Source organism: Pantherophis guttatus, chromosome 2 (genome assembly GCF_059756535.1).
Source record: "Pantherophis guttatus breed Tessera chromosome 2, ASM5975653v1, whole genome shotgun sequence".
In the NCBI taxonomy this organism is placed as follows: Eukaryota; Metazoa; Chordata; class Lepidosauria; order Squamata; family Colubridae; genus Pantherophis; species Pantherophis guttatus.
In genome coordinates this window covers 222,449,717-222,471,777 of record NC_142064.1, presented here as the reverse complement: position 1 = coordinate 222,471,777, position 22,061 = coordinate 222,449,717, and the positions used below count along the sequence as shown (strand labels likewise).

Genomic DNA, 22,061 nt, shown 5'->3' with positions numbered 1-22,061 from the left:
TGGCCTCCTCCTATAATTTTCCACCAACTTGCTAATGTGTCTCAAATACTTTGGACAAGAGTAGGCAATACTGCCTCTCCAGATGTTTGAGCCACAATTCTCATAAGCCCCAGATCAATACACCTTACATCTGCAGTCCTTTCCCATTAAATACCTTTTTTTCTCAAAGGGTTTTTTTCCTTAAACGAATCAATTCCATTTTTTCAAAAATAATGATGCAAAAGCCAAGACAGATTTCCAGTAGATTTTCCTACAGCAGAAGTGGACATTTTCCTAGGAGAATGAGCTACAATTTGATCCTATAACCACCTGGAACAGCTTCTGGTACTCTTACCAGAAGAATAAAGTAGGTTGGGACTTCCAGGTTTATCATGTTCCTAGATTTGGTGTGATTAATAGAAGAAGAATTGAAAGCCTCTGGAAAACAAATTGCCTTCATTTCCATCCTTAAACAGCCTTTTCCAAATAGCCCAAATCAATGTGGAAATTTAGAAGTAATTCATTTATATCACTGTGGAGAGAAAGCAAGATGGCATGACTTGTGAAGGATTATGTCCAGAGGCTTCCTACAATTTCTATAAAAACCAAGCCAAGTTCACCCTGCTGAAGTCAATCATATTGCTATTGAATTTTGACCGTGAAATCTAGCAGGGCCAGGGTACGGCTTGCCAACGTCTTTTCTGTGCCTATTTCTACCTATCATTCATTGATGACTATAGCTTTAGCATCAGAAATTCTCTGACAGAACCTGTCAGTCAGAGAATTCCAACTGGCGAGATCAAGGAAGAGGGCCAATAGTTGGTCAGAGGGTATTTTTGTTTCTCAAGATCCCAGGACTCACAAGAAGATCTCAGATAACATACCCTGTGGGAGATGCATAATTCCCACACTGAATCCTGAGATGATGTCCCCTAATAGCCATTCTTTGACTGGGTAGCGTGGCAACCAGCTAAGGATGGGCAGGAATCGAAATAGCAAGCTCTTTGCAGTTGATCCTGAGCATCTGGAAAAGAGATGGACAAAGACCTTTGCAAGAGGAAAGCAGGGTCTTCAATTTACATGGAGTTTGAGGGATGTGGAGCAAAGAACTGGCAATCTGTTCCATTCCATGAGGTAAATCTCTGCATCATTCCCAGAATCTGTCAGAGATGTGCACTCAAGAGAAAGAACACAATGGCCATGCCACATTATTCTGCAGTAAAAAGATCAAATTCCAGAGTTGCAGTATTGGAATTCTGGACATTTTGATGGCTAAAAACAGAGGTGGAGCTGCCCCACCTACTCCTAATTAATTGTGTGCAACAAATAGCCACAACCTTTCCACCTCTCTCTTTTTTTATTATTCTAAAAGTGCAGCAGAGCATGCAGCTGTTAGACAAGGTTTTGCTCTAGCCCTTGGCAAAAATAGTTAGCTACAATCCAAAGAATCATATTTAAAAAAAAGGGTTGGGAGGAGCTGAACAGTGCTAGTTCTCCGGTGCTGGCCCAAATGGACACTTCCATCTGTGGCAGCTTCATCTCTTCATATAAAATCCAACATACTTTCCCAGACCTTTTAGGCAACAAAGTTAGCCAGGGAAATACAACAATGAAATATTACCAATAAAATGTAAAGAAGAAAGTCAATGAATGTCTACCTCAAGTTCTTTCAAGGTTACTTTCTTTTGTCTTTTATGTAACATTGGAGAGACACAAAACTGCAATCTTTGTTGAGGCAAAACAGACCAAAAAACTAGCTTATTTAATATATATATATAGAGAGAGAGCAAATACCACATATCCTTCATTTACGGATTAATATGAGTTGAATATGGGGACAAGGGAATTGTGTTATCTAATTTAGAAGGGGGGAAAGGGTTTCAAATCTGTCTATAATTGCAAGAAAGAAGATTGAAGTCACTTCTTTAAGTATTTTTTCTTTTTCTTTTTGGCTTCCTGTTGTTTTCAACACCTTTCTCTCTCCCTCCCTCCCTCCCTCCCTCCCTCCCTCCCTCCCTCCCTCCCTCCTTCCTTCTTTCTTTTTTCTATATTGTTTCAGATTTTTTTAACTTTGTAAACCAAAATGCATATATATATGTGTGTGTGCCAGCACACACACACATATGCAATTTATACGCACACATGTATATATAACGCATGAGAAAATCTGATAAGTTTGAATGTTTGCAGACAGAGGAAGCCTTGCAAGAGAGCAGTAAAGAGAAAGCTAAAAATCCCATCTCACTTCCTCTTATATACAAGCTTTCTAAATATTTGGATGCGCCATGCGATTCTTTTTCTGAGGCATGCTCTCTATGGAGCACAGCCTGGAACCTAATGTTTACAGTATGAAATACTATATTAGTGTTCCCGATTCCAGTCAGTCCACAATACCCTCTTTCGTGATGTTTACGCTTCTCTCCAGTTCAGTTTTTTGTTTTCTCTACCCCCACGGTCAAACCACTTAGTCTAGAAATAGTTTCTGTTTGTACAAACTTCAGGGTTTCCCCAAATTAGGGAGATCTTGAGAATTGGTAGGATTGTTTGAATCACCTGAGTAATAGCACAAACGTCTAAACATAAAAGAGAGACCAAAGAATTTCATGAATGGGAAACCATTTATATACTATAGCATTGCATACTGTTCTTTTGTTCCCTCAGAATTGAGGGCAATGTGTTCCTTTGTCCTTGACTTACGACCATACAGGTAGTTCTTGATTTATGATCATAACTGAGCCTAACATTTCTGTGGCCAAGTGAAACATTTTGTAAAGTGAATTTGCCCCATTTTACGACCTTTCTTGCCACAGCTGTTAAGTGAATCATGGCAGTTGTTAAATTAGTAACACGGTTGTTAAGTGAATCTGGCTTCCCTATTGACTTTGGTTGCAAAAGGTGATCACATTTTATTTATTTATTTTATTTATATTTGAATTTATATACCGCCCTTCTCCCCCTAGGGACTCAGGGCGGTGAACAGCCAAAATTAAAATACATACAATATAAAAGTTAAGATAGCTAAAATAAATTAAATCAATCGGCCCCCAATTTAAAACCCCAAAGCTATACAATTAAAAACTAACCCATAAAAAACCTAATTAGGCTAGGCCGGCTTGCTGAAATAAAAACGTCTTCAGGGCCTTACGGAAAGTACGGAGATCTGGGATCAGTCGTATTCCGGGAGGCAGCTCATTCCAGAGGGCGGGTGCCCCCACAGAGAAGGCTCTCCCCCTGGCGGCCGCCAGCCGACATTGCTTGACTGATGGCACCCTGAGGAGGCCCTCTCTGTGAGAGCATATTGGCCGGTGGGAGGTTATCGGTAGCAGAAGGTGGTCTCGTAGATACCCTGGCCTTAGCCATGGAGTGCTTTAAAGGTGAGAACCAACACCTTGAAGCGCACCCGGAAGACCACCGGGAGCCAGTGCAGCTCGCGCAGGAGAGGTGTTATATGGGAGCACCATGTTGCTCCCGTAATCACCCGCGCGGCCGCATTCTGGACCAGTTGGAGCCTCCGGGTGCTCCTCAAGGGGAGCCCCATGTAGAGAGTGTTACAGTAGTCCAGGCGGGAAGTGACAAGATTATGAGTGACTGTGCATAAGGAATCCCGATCCAGAAAGGGGCGCAACTGGCATATCAGGCGAACCTGATAAAAAGTCCCCCTGGCCATGGCCATCATATGCTCTTCTAAAGACAGCCGTGTGTCCAGGAGGATGCCCAAGTTGCGAACCCCCTCTGTGGGGGTCAATGACTCGCCCCCAATAGCCAGCGATGGCACCAGCTGGCTATATCAGGATGCCAGCATCCACAGCCACTCGGTCTTGGAAGGGTTGAGTCGAAGCTGTTCCTCCCCATCCAGACCCGCACGGCCTCCAGACACTGGGACATCACTTCAAGGGCATCATTGGGGTGGTTTGGGATGGAGATGTACAGCTGAGTATCATCAGCGTACAGATGACACCACACCCCACGGATGATCTCACCCAGCGGCTTCACATAAATGTTGAACAGGAGTGGTGAGAGGACTGACATGATCCCAGGATAGTGTGACCGTCATAAATATGAGTCAGTTGCCAAGCGTCCACATTTTGATCACATGATCATAGGGAAGCTATAATGGTTGTAAGTGTGAAAACGATTATGTCATTTTTTTTCAGTGCTGTTGTAACTTGGAACTGTTGTAACTTTGAACTGTTGTAAATGAACTGCTGTAAATCAAGGACCACCTGTATTCTGTCATCATTCCCCTCCAAGCATCTGCCATTCAGAAGCAACAGCTTACTTTCCTCATGTTTCCCAAGGCCCTTTCTTTTCATAATCTAAAACATGCTTTCCTGATTTTTCATGCTCCAAGTATGGATTCGCAATACTTTACCTTATTTTCCTGATCTGGGTGGAAAGTGACACCCGTAAAATCTGTTTTTTCAGGCCGATCTTCTCTAGCTCAGACTCACTCAGCACTTCACCTGCATTTTCTGCCTCAGAGTGACCTGGCTCCATGCCCACCTCAGCGATCCCACCTGTTTTGTGGTTCAGCTTTGGGACTAGGAAGAGAAGAAGAAGCGCCATCAATACTAATGTTCCAGAGGAGGAACTACCAAGATTTGGTTGACCCAGAGGTGGGTTTCAGCAGGTTCTGACCAGTTCTGGAGAACCGGTAGTAGAAATTTTGAGTAGTTCGGAGAACCGGTAAATACCACCTCTGACTATTCTCTGCCTCCCGAGTTCGAGTTAATCGGGAGGAAATGGGGATTTTGCAGTAACCTTCCCCTGGAGTGGGGAGGGAATGGAGATTTTACAGTATCCTTCCCCTGCCACGCCCACCAAGCCACACCCACAGAACCGGTAGTAAAAAAAATTGAATCCCACCACTGGGTCGGCCCCAACCCTGCTGGCTTCTCAGGAAAGCTTAAAAAGTTGGAAGTTGAAGTTAGTGGAACCTGTGAGGTTGACATTAATTTAGCGATGACTGGTGTTGCCTATTGTAGTTACGTATGTGTGTTTAATAATAATAATAATAATAATAATAATAATAATAATAATAATAATAATAATAATAATAATTTTATTTTTATACTGCCCTTCTCCCAAAGGACTCAGGGAGGTGTACAGCCTATTAAAAGCACAAGACAAACATCAATTAAAATAATTTAAAATTTGTTTGTGTTTACACAGCCATGTGTTTTAACAAACCCATGTGTTTAATGAAGCCACGACAAAATAAAAATGTGATTTAAAAAAAATTGGGTCATTTTCTATTCTGAGTTCTTAAATTTTATCTTAGACAACCAGAGTTTGCATTGCAATATAATTTAAGCAAAGGAACAAAACTCATAATAAACATGATCTGCTGGTTCGGGAAAAAAAAGAATTGAAACCAGGATCTTTGAGTTCTATCTTGAATTTTTTAAATAAAGAGCTCATTTAAAAAATAGAACCCGACATTTTAAAATCCTGAGATATGTTTTAAAATAACTGGTAGGTATCCAAGTAGTTATATAAATGAAATGGTTCTTGAGCAGGAAGGAAAGAAGACAGAGGGTTAAGCCATGCTTGCTGCTTGGTAGAAACCACTTATAGCTTCCTAAGTCCAAGAAAGGATGATGCCATCGTTTTCCCGTCTCCAGCTCAGGGCAAATGCCCCTGTCTTGTGTTTTCCAGCTCTGATTCAAAACTGGCCTTGGTTGACCCCAGCTGTCTCAAACCCTTCAGAAGAAAAACAGCCTTTGTTCCATTCTAGTGACAGCCTCACCTCCAACTGGCTGCAGTACTTGACACACACCCCCTTCTGTTTTCTGAACAGTCACTGCAACCTTTTCCACATCCAATGGGCACTCTGCCCAGCTTGGGTGAGGCATCTTCTCCTTCCTTTCCCACCCCCCTGTCCTTCCATGTCCTTTATTTTAAACTATTTATTTCAAACTATTCTCCAAAGCACCTGAGGGCAGGACAATAAGCAATGGGTGGAAACTAATCAAGGAGAGAAGCAACTTAGAACTAAGGAGAAATTTCCTGACAGTTAGAACAATTAATCAGTGGAACAACTTGCCTCCAGAAGTTGTAAATGCTCCAACGCTGGAAGTTTTTAAGAAGATGTTGGATAACCATTTGTCTGAAGTGTTGTAGGGTTTCCTGCCTAAGCAGGGGGTTGGACTAGAAGACCTCCAAGGCCCCTTCCAATTTCTATTCCATTCCATTCCATTCCATTCCATTCCATTCCATTCCATTCCATTCTATTCTATTCTATTCTATTCTATTCTATTCTATTCTATTCTATTCTATTCTATTCTATTCTATTCTATTCTTTTACAAAAATCTGTAAATTGCAATTTTGCAAGGGGCATTGCAACTTTTGTTCCTATAAAGCTTAAATATCAATTCTTGTGTGCCACAGAGTTCACTTGGACTATAGAAGATCATAAAAAGGAAAGTATAATATGTTATTTTTGTTTGTTTGTTTATATCCCACCTTCATTATTTTTATAAATAACTCAAAAGAGCAAAGATACAGATTGCTCCTTCTTCTTCCTATTTTATCCATAACAACAACCCTAGTATTCTGTTGCTTTGATTATTGTAGCATCAGAACAACAATGCTGTAATAAAGGGGGAAAACAAAACGTAAGGGTCTGGTTTACTGTCAGGTAATTTGGGAAGGGCTGTGATAACATCTTTGTGTATAAGCATCTGGGAAAGCAAAGGAAAGGTGCACAGACTAATAGCAAAGGCTTGCCTTCACTACATGGATGGGAAAGGCAAGAAGCAGAGAAATGATCATTCAGGTCTTGCAATAGCCATGATCTGGACTGAGCTCAGTTTGGCCCAACTCACTGAAACCCAAATGGACTTTCTGAAGTCGACCTAAGAAACCACTGGAAGCAGCAAGAGAGGCAAGCAGCTTATCTTGCAATTTTGCAGAGTAGCCACTTTGAGCCAGCCTTCCTCCCTCTCTTCCTGTTGCTTCATATTTAAAGTCAGCAGGAGGAGGAGGAGGAGGAGGAGGAGGAGGAGAAGAAGAAGAGAAAGAGGAAGAGGAAGAGGAAGAAGAAGAAGAAGAAGAAGAAGAAGAAGAAGAAGAAGAAGAAGAAGAAGAAGAAGAAGAAGAAGAAGAAGAAGAAGAAGAAGAAGAAGACTTCAAAATACACACGCACACATGTCACAGCAACTGGCATGCATATAAGATTTCATCTTCAGTGAAGAATAGAATACAGACATTTCTCCCTGTAACAAATAACTTTGAGTAGTACATTATGCCACAGTTAGGAGCATAAAACTTTTTTTAAAAAAATAAAAGATTGGGAAAGAAAGTGTCTATTTCAATCACATTGGCTAGTATTTATACCGGTAGCAGAAATAATTCTCAGGCGTACTTTATAATAGATGATTGCAGAGGAACATGCATGCATTTATATGGTAGCATGTGGACTAGGACTAGATATTCTGATTTACTAATGTTAAACTCACTAGTTGAAGACGTGTTTGGTTGAATAAAAGATGTTACATGTTGTAATTTACTTAGCAATCATTTTACACCCGGATGTCTTATTAATGATCCTGGTTGAGCTGAAGACCCATTATTCTGCACTGAAATACTGATCTCTGTCTCTCTCTGTCTCTGTCTCTCCCTCCCTCCCTCCCTCCAATTGTTTCTGGAAACTAAATGTTATCCAAAGGAAGTTTAAGGCATGGCAGAAAGGACAAATGACTAAATGCATAGACATTGCTCTCTAAGGCATTTTGGTTTTCAAAATTTCCCATTGCATTTCAGGACCAAGGCAACTGGAATTCCAAGAAAGAAATAAAAATCTGTAGGTAAAAGAACTCTTCTAACAGTTGTCTATGGTGATTCTCCGTCATCCAAGTCATGGTTGTCCCAAAGGTGCTTTTTTTTCAAGAGCCACCTGGACTTTCTGGGTTTTCTCTGAAGACGTTTCGCTTCTCATCTAAGGAGCTTCTTTAGCCCTGATTGGATGGCTTCAAGCAGTTATAATGCCATGAGCATCTGCTGCCCAGGTGATGCTGTTTCTGGTGGTAGTGATGGAACCTGATAGCGAATTGTCAGAGTAGGCAAGGGAAGGCATTTCGTTTTTTCCTGCTCTGCTGAAGATGTGAGGGAACAGCTCTATTTTGAAATAAGAGTTTGGTTTGAAGAGATACTTTTCACTTTAACAGAAAATGTACAGAATTCTGCTGGAAGCAAATATCAACTTTGGAAGAGAGATTTTCCTCTGCCAAAAGCAAGGAAAGAATGAATCATCGAATCCTAAGTATGGTCTCAGTTAATATTCTGATCTCATTAATTATTACCTTCCAAACTGAGATGTATTAGATATGCATTCCTGAGAATATGTGGAGTTTGACCAGATCCAGGAATCAGAAGGGGACAATCAATTCGATTAAACACCACAGAACTCAGGGGAGAAAAATCATTTTGAAAGCATCTCCCTTTGAAAATGCAACCATAAGGCAAACCCCTCCCTAAAAGTACCTCCTTGCCATAATTCTGCTAGTGCATAGGAACTTTATTGAATCCCCTCTGGGCAACTTTTTTTTAAGCATATTGATTATGCTTTGTGAACATGTCAAAACCTAATTGAGGAAGCCATCCTACAGTAGTGGCCAAAATTGTGGAAACCTTTTGGAAAAGTGTATTTTCTAAAACTAGCTAATAACACCACTTTTTTTTTGGAGTAGAATACTATAAAATTATATATCAATGGAAAGATAATTTAATCAAGAATGTAATGCAATAACTTTTATGAAGGATTTGCTATTAGAATAGCAGTTACAGTATAAACAGGAACAGTCTCAGGCTCAACCCTCAGGCTCAGACTCAACCCTTTCAAGTCTGAGTGGCTGTGGCTCCTGGCATCCCAATATAGTCAGTTGACTCCATCACTGACTATTGGGGGGTGAGTCGTTGGCCCCCACTGAGAGGGCTCGCAATCTGGGAGTCCTCCTGGATACGCAGCTGTCCTTGGAGGAACATCTGATGGCTGTAACGAGGGGGACCTTTTGTCAGGTTCGCCTGATCCGCCAGTTGCGGCCCTTTCTTGATCGGGATTCCCTGTGCACAGTCACTCATGCCCTCGTCACCTCTCGCCTTGACTACTGCAATGCTCTCTACATGGGGCTCCCCTTGAGGAGCACCCGGAGGCTCCAACTGGTCCAGAACGCAGCAGCGTGGGTAGTGACGGGAGCAGTATGGCGCTCCCATGTAACACTGCTCCTGCACGAGCTGCACTGGCTCCCAGTGGTCTTCCGGGTGCACTTCAAGGTGTTGGTTATCACCTTTAAAGCACTCCATGGCATAGGGCCTAGCTATCTTCGAGACCGCCTGCTGCCACCGACGACCTCCCATCGACCCGTGCGCTCCCACAGAGAGGGCCTCCTCGGGGTGCCATCAGCCAAACAGTGCAGGAGGGCCTTCTCTGTGGGGGCACCTACCCTCTGGAATCAATTGTCTCCAGAGATAAGGAGAATCCAAGACCTCAGTGCCTTCCACCGTGCCCTTAAAACCTTCCTTTTCCAGCAAGCCGGGCTGGCCTAATTTTTTAAGTGTTTTGTTTATTATTTTTAATTAATGGGGCCAAATTTATATATATATATTTTAACTGTATTTTAATATTTGTACTTGATGTTTTTACTTGGCTGTTCACCGCCCTGAGTCCTCAGGGAGAAGGGCGGTATACAAATTCAAAATAAAATAAAATAAAATAAAATAAAGAAGAAAAGTTAAACGTAGAAAAAATGAGATATACAAAAATTATCACCATGTCAGTTAATACTTAGTTGGGTAACCTTTAGCATGAATTATGGCCTTACAACATATTCTGATGGAGTGAATCAAGTCTTTTAGTTCTGCAGCTATTATAATGTGAAACCAAGATTGAATAATTGCTTCTATTAACTGGGTTTTATTTCTGGGTCGCTTCTGACTAACAAGTTTCTTTAGTCAGCTCCATAGATTTTCAATTAGGTTAAGGTCTGGGCTATTCCCAGGCCATTCCAGCAGTGGAATATGATTATCTTGAAACTCCCCCCCCAAAAAAGGTGGTGTTATTACCCATCAAATCTCAAAAATACACTTTCTCCAAAAGGTTTCCACAATTTTGGCCACTACCGTATATAGAGTCATTTCACTGATCCATTTTACTTTGCCTACAAGGAAGCAGAAGTCATAGCAGCTGGGTCTTGCTCCCTTTAGGAGCTGTTTCTACCACCTAATTTCTTCTGTACCCCTAAGGATTTTGCTGTATTTAGATGCTGCCTTACACCAGGGCCAGTCTTGAAATAAGTTTTCATAGTCATTCCAATTAGCTTCTATGGTGTGGGGTGGAGAAGTCACCATCTCCTGGATTGCATCAGGAGATGAGAGTTTCAAAGTTACATCATGATAAGTTTAAATTTCCCAACTCAGATTTTAGAACACGATGAAGGACATTTGGGAGATGAGTGGGTCAAATGCTCACCCCTGTTTTCAGACTCTTTGTAGCCTAACCTCTGTTGTCTTCAAGACAGGGGTGAAATCCAGCAGATTCTGACAGGTTCTGGAGAACCAGTAGTGGAAATTTTAAGCAGTTCAGAGAACCGGTAGCGGAAATTTTGAGTAGTTCGGAGAACTGGCAAATACCACTTCTGGCTGGCCCCAGAATGGGGTGGGAATGGAGATTTTGCAGTATCCTTCCCCTGGAGTGGCGTGGGAATGGAGATTTTGCAGTATCCTTCCCCTGCCATGCCCACCAAGCCAGGCCCACAGAACCGGTAGTAAAAAAATTGGATTTCACCACTGCTTCAAGAGCAGTGTGAATAATCATAGTAGGCATCAATGTCAAAAGGAATAGAAGATGATTTGATGAAGGGATTTTCCTCTCCTTTGCTTTTTCCTTTTTCCCATAATAATTATCAATCAAGAGTAGAAAAATCTGCTACCAGTCTTTGTTCTTTTCTTCCCAGAGGAGGGGAAAAAAAGATTTTATCCTTTCTCACTAAAATACCTTCAAGTTGAGGTTTTACCATGGATGGCTTTTAATTCTCTTAAATATGAGTGCAAATCAACAAACGCCTTGCCTCAAAACCTATATAACTACATTCATAAAAATGCAGGTGTTTGCATCTTGTCAGAAGGACAAATCACGCTCCAACTACTCTTTATCAGGTTGCTCTTGGGGCTTTGCAGAGGTTATCCTTATTACAAAAAAGTGGGAAATGTGTTATCTCTTGCCGCTTTGTTGAGTCCAATAGTTGACCCGATAAGGCTGTAGCCATCCTGCATTTGTCTCTCTCATGGTCAACAATCCTGTGTTTGGTTTTTGCATCACATAGAAAATACCAAATGTAGGTGTTCTGCTCTAAGACCCTTCACAGGAGGAAGGTGGTTTTACATGCTGAGGCTACATTATTGGAGGGTACATACCAGTGGTGGGTTTCAATTTTTTTTACTACTGGTTCTGTGGGCGTGGCTTGGTGGGTGTGGTGTGGCTTGGTGGGCATGGCAGGGGAAGGATACTGTAAAATCTCCATTCCCACCCCAATCCAGGAGAAGGTTATTGCAAAATCCCCATTTCCTCCCGATCAGCTGGGACTTGGGAGGCAGAGAATAGATGGGGGTGAGGCCAGTCAGAATTTTTACTATCGGTTCTCCAAACTATTCAAAATTTCCGCTACCGGTTCTCCAGAACTGGTCAGAACCTGCTGAAACCCACCTCTGGTACATACTGTCCAGATCCTTGGTCATTGACCCTGTTTTGGTTTCTATTGATTTTTTTTACCTAATACAAAAAGCTGGAATTATCTCCAGTTTTCTTAATGTAAGATTGCCCATTGATCTATCTCTTTTTCCAGTCACCAAAACAAAACATAGGATTTTGACTGGAAACAGTGTTCATTTTAAAAGCTGGATTTATGTTTTGAAAAATGGAAGCCAACAATTATTTTCTTACTTCAATCTCAGAAGCCAAAAATTGCTGTCACTCTCGTACTTGAGCAGATTGAATGTTCGTGTTTGTAGACTTTCCTCTAAAGCTGTAATCTGATAGGCTTGCATACAGCCACATGTTATCTTTTTTTTTAACATTCTTTTTAAGATTATTCTTAATCAATTGACTGAAAAAGGGTTTGGCAACTTGGCAATTTGTTCATTATTTTGTAAACCTTCCTAAATCTTAAACATGCTTTAGTTTTGTCAGGTTTCCCTTAATCTGAATATTGTAATATTTTCTTTCTCATGGTTGAAAATTGTTTTTGCTTTTTCCTGAGGATCTCATGCTATTTTAAAGTCACCAAGAAACATAATACTCCTTTTATACTAGATCGTTGCTTATCCTACAAGGTCAGAACTCGATTTTTTTCAATTCTGTGATGAAAACTGGGTCTATGTCTCAGCTACCAAGGCAGAAATGTATACCCAACATGCATTCTCTCCCCTATAATTCACTAAGATTGCTAAACAACAATTAAGGAAGATCCTATTTTACTCCCCACACCTCATTCAGGAACAAATTAAATCATATAGTATCTGCAAAAGGACAAACTGATATTTAGGAAAAGTAGCCTATGATGAGTGGCACAACCATTCTTGGCATGTCGGGAATGATGATTAAAACTTACAAGGGAAGCATGGAAATAAGATGGGAATGGGAGCAGGAATCATGGAGCATCTGGGATTATGGCATGCTACAAATATAACCTGGATTGCAGTATTTTGTGAATCCCATTTGTACAACATTCGACATAAGTATGCATCACAGTAAGCTTTAGAGTCCATTCCAACTCTTCGGACAGGTGGCCAAATTTCTCATTTATAGTATTAATTTTTAACATTTCTGTTATTAAACTCAAAGGAAAATAATTTTTAACCCTCAAAGAGTTACTAAATTTTTACCTCCGTCTCAGCTCTTTACCACTATCTCAACTACCCCAACAGAACTATTTCAATTTTATGCTTATTTATCTGTTAATTACAGCTCTGCCTTTTCTCAGGTGACTTTGTAAGGAAATGTAAGGATTGCCCTCCCTTACCTGATAGATGTCAAACACGACTGCTGAACTGATGACACATGTTGCACACAGACAGCTTTATAACCTTGGGCTCTGCTTGGCTCAGAATAATCCCTGACAGTGATCTTTGAGACACCACTCCCTCCTTGCCTTAATGCCACTACACTGGTCCTGCTGCTTCTCCGCTTGGTTGAGGTTCCAGAGGCATTTTGGTTGTGCTTCTTGGATCGGAGCCCTGGCTTAGCTGATGATTTGGCCCAGGACTCTGGGACTTTATCAGAGTTAAGACCGATGGATGAGGGTGACCAAACTTGAGAGGCTGCCAGTTCTTTTCCCCTGTACTTTTAAAGAAGATGCAGGCATTATGCATTTGGCTGGAAGGGGCCATCCAGATAACCTTTCCCCTGATCAGGGATAGGCTGGGCTTCTCATCACTAGCACTTATGTTACTTAATTTGGGTAATGAAACAACTGCAAGAAAACAACCAAGCTCAGATAACACGAAGAACCCTTCATTCTCAACCTTTGCTTGGGTTAAGACCAGTGGTGAAATCGAATTTTTTTTAACTACTGGTTCTGTTAGTGTGGCTTGGTGGGTGTGGTGTGGCTTGGTGGGTGTGGCATGGGAAGGATACTGAAAAATCTCCATCCCCACCCCACTCTGAGGCCAGCCAGAGGTGGTATTTGCCAGTTCTCTAAACTCAAAATTTCCACTACTGGTTCTCCGAACTGCTCAAAATTTCCGCTACCAGTTCTCCAGAACCTGTCAGAACCTGCTGGATTTCACCCCTGGTTAAGACTAATCATAGCTTAGAGTGTAGGAGGAGAAGTGATGGATCACCTGACAGAATAAAGCCTTTTGCAGAGCCAAGGCAAAACTCAACGTTACTTAAAAAGAATGAAAAGAGAAGAAGTCATAGATATTCAGGATCACCACCATTTTGATTCAGAAGCCTGCTAGGGAGTGAATTCTCTTCCAGAAACCTGAAAGGTGTCAGTTTGGGGAAATTGTTGTGTGGAGATTAATGGAAAGGAGCGGGGAAAGTTCAGTAAAAGAACACTCTCCTGGAAGCAGGATGGAAATGGGTTTAGATGAGAGGAGGAGGAGGATTTGGAGCAGATCTCATTAATCAGGGTGCCCACAGGCAGAAAGAGAGATGGTGGCAGTAGAGGGCAAACCACACTTGGGGAAGGATGATTGGCTTCAAATATTTATGAGACAATCCAGTCTTGATCAGTCTTTGGCATATTTCCAGGAGGGTTCCTTACTTCAGCTAATAATCAGCATTCTCAAATATTCCCATGTACTGTCTATCAGAGCAATACAATACATTTGCTAGTCATGAAAGTGAAGTACTATCTCAGCAAGAGTTATTTATTAAATTTAGCCCCATCTCGCTATCCAAAGTGACTTTATACTGATACATGGAAGGCTAAATTGCATTTATAACTATCCACGAGGAAAGGCAGGCAGGTTGAAGCACAATACAATTTACTCACCTTGACTTTTTAGCAGATAAAGAAGGAAAACGGGGATTATTTTGTGATTTCCTTTTTTCCTATTCCACCAAGGATTTTGTTAGGGCACTGAAACATTCCAAAACAAAAGATGGAGCAGATATAAACTATTTTATTCAGTTATCTTGAATTGCCTATTGACTTCCCATTGCTTTTCTTTATCTGCTTATTTTGTAGATTAAAGGCTGCCTTTGCCACTAAAGCAAGATGGAAACATCTCTTAACTGAGCTATAAAAATGAATGTTGCAAACTCAGAGTGAAACTCAACATTTAATCTTATCTCTTTTCCTAATATCCTTCACTTTTATGTCATACTCATTTATGTATATATCTATACATCACTTTCAGACATCTTCTCTAGTCCCATTTATTGATATAAATGTGAATTGCAGACTCTGTTCAAGTTTTGACTGTCTTTTATTTACTTTCTCAACTGTTGCTGCTACATAGCAGCATTTCCTTTGATGGCTGTTTTGCTATTCAATTATTTTCCATATAATTAATACTTTTAAGAATTGATCTTCTGAGTAAAATTGCTAGCAATACATTGAGAAAGCTCAGTTAGATTGTAATATCTAGATGGTTATTACCTATGATACCTATATGGTTTCTCCTGAATACTTCCCTTAGGTTTTTTAAAAAAGCTTGGCCTTTTGACATGCTTCTGTAAGCACATTGAGATATTTGACTGGCTTTTGTTGGAAATGGGACAGAGACAAATAAAACTTCTTGTAATCTGTTCAATCGGGAATAAATTAACATTAGAATAGATGAGGAAGAGATAGTTTAAAATGATTTATAGGGTAATGGAGGGTGGATTGCATTTCTAATTGTGCTCATTAAAGAGAAAATTGTAGTGGAACAAATGGAGTGAATGAACATGGTTGCTTCTGAATAACTATGAGGGGTTCTAGAGATCATCTAGCTCCTTTGCCCAATGGAGGATCTGTGATGTAGAATGCCTTTACAGTATTCCTGATGCATAGTTTCCCATTCAATATTTCAAGCAAATAGGAGTACTCCATATTCTTCATAATGGATTCATAAATACTAAAATAATTCGTTACATCTCTGGATGTTAATTGTTTGTTTGCCCAGCCCAGTTTCTGGCATGCTGTGACCTGGTGCCGGTCCACGGACCAGGGGTTGGGGACCACTGATGTAGCTGTTATTTGTAATTGCAGCACAATCTGAGGAAGGGAAGTGCTTGGTTTGGTGCCAACAAAGGGTTCCAAAATGCCCTTTCCCCTTTGAATCTCAAGTGCTCACAGCTTTAATAATTAAGATCAAAGATATACTGAATCACGGAGGAATGGAAAATGTAAAGTGTCCCGTCCCCCCCAAAAAAAGAATTGTAAACCATCTTTCTTGAACTCTGTGTAATAAGTAAAAGAATATGGACTCTGGTTTAACTATATATGCAGTGGTGGGATTCAGCCAGTTCGCACCACTTCGGGAGAACCGGTTGTTAACTTTCTGAGCAGTTTGGCAAACTGGTTGTTGGAAGAAATCATTAGGGCAGAGAACCGGTTGTTAAATTACCTGAATCCCACCACTGTATATATGCATATATAGATTGGAAAAAAAATAATGTAAAGAAGCTTTTTCTAGGTATACAGTTGCTATAGCAAGGCTTGATGGACACACAATAGGACTTTTACATTCAGCACATGTGCACTTCAACAAAAAAGAAATGGGTTTAATTGTCTGCATATTGCTTGGCCCAGATTTCTACTCTCTCTCATATAGGACATAAATACAATGGCTATAAAAATGAGACACCTACCTTTTTAAGGGCTTGGTGAATAATGATTGTTTTTCTCTATTCTGGAAGGAGCGTTCAGAACAAAGACAACTCTGATCAAAGGCTACAGTGACCCACCTTTGCTCAGGGATTGAATGGAAGACTGAAATGGAGCCCTTTCCTTCCCAAAACTACAGACTGTGGAATACATTGGAGAATAATTAAAATCTTTCCCTTGTCTCCTTTTTTTTGTCAGTGGTGGTAGGAATAGATGTTATCCACCTCTGACATTCAAAAAGTGTAAACATTCATAGTCCCCAGTATAAACATTAAGCCTACTTTGTTTAACAATTAAGCTACAGAATTCTATCATTACAATGCGACAGTAAATGGGATAATATTACTGCTGCAAATGAACAAGAGCACACAACCAAGGAAGACTTAAACTTGAGGAACCTTATAGTCAAATCATTATAATTATAGTTACAGTTCTACTGTAAATTGGGTTCTCTCAGAGCTGGCATTCTAGACAACCATTCAGGTAGACATCAGTAGTGGGTTCCTCTTACCTTCGCTACCGGTTCAGAACCGGAAGCGTGTGTGTGCGCTTTGCTTGCACATGGCGTTTCTGCGCATGCGCAGAACCTTCTTCACATGCGCAGAGCATCCATAATGACATCCAGGTGGGTGAGCGGAGCCTCCCACTGCCACCACTATCGGTTTGCCCGAACTAGGCCGAACCGGTACAAACCCACCACTGATAGACATGTTGGTACAGCTTCTGTGCAAGGTTGGACTTCCTCAGGTGGCTAAATTGAAAAGCTAAATACTCTTGTGAAGTATTTGGAAAGAAAATACTTTAGGGCAGTGGTTCTCAACCTCAGCAACTTTAAGATGTAAAGATTATAACTCCCAGAATTCTCCAGTCAGTATGCTAGCTGGAGAATTCTGGGAGTCAAGTCAATACCCCTTAAAAGTCACCAAGGTTGATAAACCCTCAGTCCCTCCCTCCCCAAATCTTTTAATCAAACATTTATGACTGGTTATTTCATATACAGCCATGAAAAAACCTCTTTGTATGAGTATTGGTATCTACTCTCTGATGGGAAAGCGGGAAATGATTTCAGAACCAAACCGCAATTCTTCTCAAGAAAAGGTCACATATTCCATATTATATAATGTGTGTAATGAAAAAGAACAAATGCATTGTTGACTTCCTGGTGAAATTATGTGTCCATGATAGAAACCAGAGGAACTAATTAGATGTGGTAAATTTACCTCAGTGGCATGTTGTTATGATAATCTGCATTTGTGGTTCTGGCAACTCTCCAATAGAAGAGTCAGAGCTGAAGAAGATAATAATCCAGGAATATCTGAATGGGTACATAGTATTAAGCTTTTATTGCCTATAATGTAACACCTTCATTCTCCACAACACAAGTATGCTCTTTCATACTGCACAGTAGCTTTCATTACTGTATTCACCTTTGTGACTTGGATGTATTCACCCTCCCAACATAAGTAAACTTCATTATCTTGGCCCATTCAGAGGTGGTTAAGACTGTAGTACTCTCTTGATGAAAAAGAAATAAATTCATGGTCATTGAAAAAAGCAGTGGTGAGAAATAAAATGCAGGAACCCGTTTTAATTTCTTTCTTTCTTTCTTTTTGCACCTCTTTCATTTTGATTTTAGCTGTAATATGCTAGGCGTGCAACAATAATTTCTTCTGTTACAGTAATACAAGGAGATAACATCAAAGTTGACTTTGGCTACAAATTTTATTTTCTCCTTGTTTTTTTTTTAAAATAATTATAAAGCCAAATCAAAACAGGTTCTTGAGAGAAATATAATTTGCTGAAGCACCCAGAAATGCATTTGGTCTAGAGCAAAATGTATTTATCCTTCTGTAAAGGGTTTGGATATAATGATTTAAATATTTAGTTTGTTTCACACAGGAAAACCTTTCATTCCAAAGAATCAACAAAAATAAATTGTGAAAAAGCACAGAGAAGTTTATCCCTCAAGGCATCTTTTTGAAGTAAATATTTTCTAATGATCCCTATTTAAATAGTAAGAATCTCAGTAGATGTGGGTTACATCGACAATATACACCACTGCAATGTGTCAAGAACCTTGGCCTGGGGAAAAAGGGGGACATTATTTAAGGACTCCTTTAAAAGGGAAGTTTGGAAACTCATAGAAATTTCTTCTTTCTTCATTTGTGAGACGGGGCATACAAGTATCCTGAAAGAGTCAGATGAACTGAGGTTCTTCTTTGTACAGGTACTCCTCAACATACAGCCATCCATTTAGTGACTGTTCTAAGTTACAATGGCACTGAAAAAAACTGACTTACAACCAGTCCTCACTCTCGTGACTGCCACCACATCCCCATGGTCACATGATCAAAATTCAGGCACTTGGCAAACTGGCATGCATTTATGACAGTTGCAACATCCCGGGGTCAGGTGATTGCCATTTGCTTCCTTCCCAGTCAGCTTCTGATAAGCCAAGCCAATGGGGGAAACCTGATTCGCTTAACGACTTCGTGATTCATGGAACTGCAGTGATTTGCTTAACAGTTTTGACAAAAAAGGTTGTAAAATCAGGCAAAACTCACTTAACACCTGCTTTGCTTAGCAACAGAAATTCTGATCCCAATCGGGATCATAAACTGAGGAATATCTGCATGGAATTTTGACACCTTGACTATTACTTCAGCAAGATCCCCATTTAAAGCAGCAAACTGGCATGTATTTACTGGAGGCCATTTTGCTTATACATTGAGAGAAAAATCCCAATCTTACAGCTCCTTGCTGGTTATATAGCGCTATAAAAATGCACCAGCAAAGGGGAAAAAAACTCAATGACTGTAGCTTCAAAGATGAGTTCTACACACACACACACACACACACACACACACACACACACACACACACGGTTATCAGATGCAGGCATTTGTTTTGGGGGTAAAAAGTTTGCTGGAGAGGAGGAGGGAAATAGACTCAAATGAAAAATTATTTTTAAAAAACTTACTTTCATATGTGTTTCACAGACAGCATCCAGTACCAAAACAAATTTCAACTAAGGCCAAGTTCAGAAATATGCCAGATTCCACCCTGCTAATACAATGGACACTCCAAGGAGAGTATCAATACAACTCTGTTAGAATATATAAATACATGAGGTTCCCAAAATGTGTAACTGTTCTAGCATTAGAAAGTATACAAAGCTGTTTCGGATCCCAGGCTTGTTAGACTGGGGATATATGACAAAGCAAACGAGGTCTTAGAGCCCAATTACAAATGCGCTGACTTAATTTGGTAGTGAGAATACTCTTGTCCCAGCACAATACTTGCCACTTACTGCTGGCTCATGAGGAGATAAGATACAGACATTCAACAAGACCAACCTAACACACAACCTGAAAAAAGTCTGCAAGAAAAGGTCCCTCCATTTTTCTGCCTTGAGCCTTACGGGGAAAGGCTGCATAACATTGCCTCATGCCACAATCCAAATGCATCATGGACCGCTAGAAAATAAGATTAGCATCACAGCAATGGGAACAGAAGAACCGTAAAAATAACCATAGAAATTTCTCTTCTCTCTGATTACAAAGATACAAAAATGTATAAAACCCTTCCCGCACCCATGTCTTGCAGCCATCCCACCCTGTAGTGTTTGCACGGAGTACAGAAAAAAAAAAAAGGAAGATTTCAGTTGGTCCAGTTTGGAGATGCTATTAATGGTGAGTAGCTCCCCTCCTTCCCATTAGGGTGTCCCTTTGAATGGGGAGAGGGGCCCTGTAGCACCCAGACACCTTTCTTCCACAGTCCGGTGAGTCCATCGTGCTGATTCTCATCCCACCAAATTCTCCGCCACCGAATGCTGGAGGAGAGCTTTCACAAAGCCTCCCTTCTTTCTTTCTTGTAGGCCCTCTGAGGGATCCTGGTCCTCTGCTGGAAGTGCCTGGTCCTGCAGTGCCTCTTGGTTCTTCTCACAACAGCTGGGCCCCTCAGGAATGACCCTCACTTCTTGTTAATCTTCTCAGGGAGGAAAAAAACAAAAGGCATAACTGAGACAGCCACTTCTCTTGAGGAAGTAAAAACAACAACAAAACAATCAACACTGCATTCAGAATGAGCCACCCCTCCACTCCCACAGAAACCCAATGTGGTGACAAACATGGCAGGAAGATAATAAACAGAACTAAAGAAGAATTAAATAAGCATGCTGTGGGAACATAACCCGGGCCACTCATTCTTCTTCAAACCCACATGTCAAAATAAGACAAAAGCATGACATTGTGCATTGTCAACGTGGCTTGAACTACAGTCAGATGGGCTGAAATGCACAATAGCCTCATACAATGGGGAACATAAACTGAACACCTAAGAATGGCCAGAGGTTTTTTCTTATCTCGTGGTCAGCTGGAAGGACAGCCTCTCTCCAATCACATCTACCATTCCATCAGGCAGGGGAGGCATGCTCTGGGTCCTATCTGCCAGGGACCATTGCCTAGCAGGGTCAGGAAAGAAGGACTTTTCTACTACGGCATTCCCCCACTCCCCAGAAAATCATCCTCCAAGGCATTCAATTGGCCCTAGCCTTGCTGACTTTCCATGAGCTCTGAAAATTGTGTTTTGCCACCAGGCATGAGGATCTGGGAATGAGGGAGATAAATCTGGTTGCATTGCTGGTTATTGTTAGAATAGCTCAGCTATGAATTTTGCTGCATGGTTTTTATTGTTCTTCAGTCATTATTTTTACATTATTTTGGTGTTGTATTATTATTTTGGTGTTTTGTTTCGTAATTCTTTCTGAGCCACCCAGAACCATATATTGAAGATGGACAGCAGCTTTGGTAGTCATTGAGTTACAACCATAATTGGGATCAGAATTGTGATTGCTAATTGATGGGACATAAAATGAGACATCATGTGACCACATTACTTAGCAATCACTTAGCAAGTGGAATCCAATTTTATTGATCATTAGCTGAGGTCTGTCCTCAATCCAAGCCATTTCAGGCTTGGGTCTTCCCAGCCCCAAGACCCAATAAGGTAAGGGATTGCTAACCTTCCCCCCACCCACCAACTTCTTCCCCCAAAGTGCCGTTTTGGCTGCTCTGCATCCTGTCTTGCCCAGTCCCAGCCACCATTGCCACCCTGCATTCTAAAAAATGGGGGGAGCCAACTCACTGCAGGCAACTTGTCACAGCCAACTTGCCATGACCAACTCATCACAGCCAACTCACTGTGGGACCATGGCCAGCTCGCTGCAAGACAACTCGCAGCAGGACAATTTAGCAATTCAATTTAATTATTTAAAAACATTTTAATTTTTGTCATTCACATTTCATTCTGTCTCTCCTTTTACGTCCTTTTTTTAATGATTCTATCCCACCATTTTTTTTTATATTAGTGTAACTCTTTTCCTACAGAAAATTGTTCCATGGTGAGTTGACCATGATGAGTTTTCCCAGGGTAAGTTGGCCATGGCAAGTTGGCTGTGGCAAATTGTCATAGACCCCTGCCAGGCTGGGTATGTCTTGTCAGGGGCAACAAGATGGCAAAGCTGAGCTGGGGCAATGGGACACAGAGTGGCAGGGGGTTAAAAGGGCATTGATGGGGGGGAAGATAGGTGGGTGGGTGGGAGTTGTGGCACCCCTGTGGACATAAGAGTGGGCAGGTTGCCAAGTGCCTACATTTTGATTGTTTGGACATATGGGTGCTAAAATGGCTGTAACGTCAGGCACAGGTTGTAATTCCCTTCATTCAGGACTGTCATGAATGAATGGTTGTAAGTACAGGACTACCTG

The 22,061-nt window shown here is 41.0% G+C and overlaps 1 protein-coding gene across 1 annotated transcript in view; it reads right to left on the bottom strand.

Moving 5' to 3' along the window:
• CELSR3 (cadherin EGF LAG seven-pass G-type receptor 3) overlaps positions 1–22,061 on the bottom strand; it is a 151,561-nt gene that overhangs the window by 22,117 nt on the left and 107,383 nt on the right. The window contains exon 35 of the mRNA XM_087885169.1: positions 864–1,003. Coding sequence (XP_087741295.1) covers positions 864–1,003 — 140 coding nt within the window. The remainder of the gene's footprint in view (positions 1–863; positions 1,004–22,061) is intronic.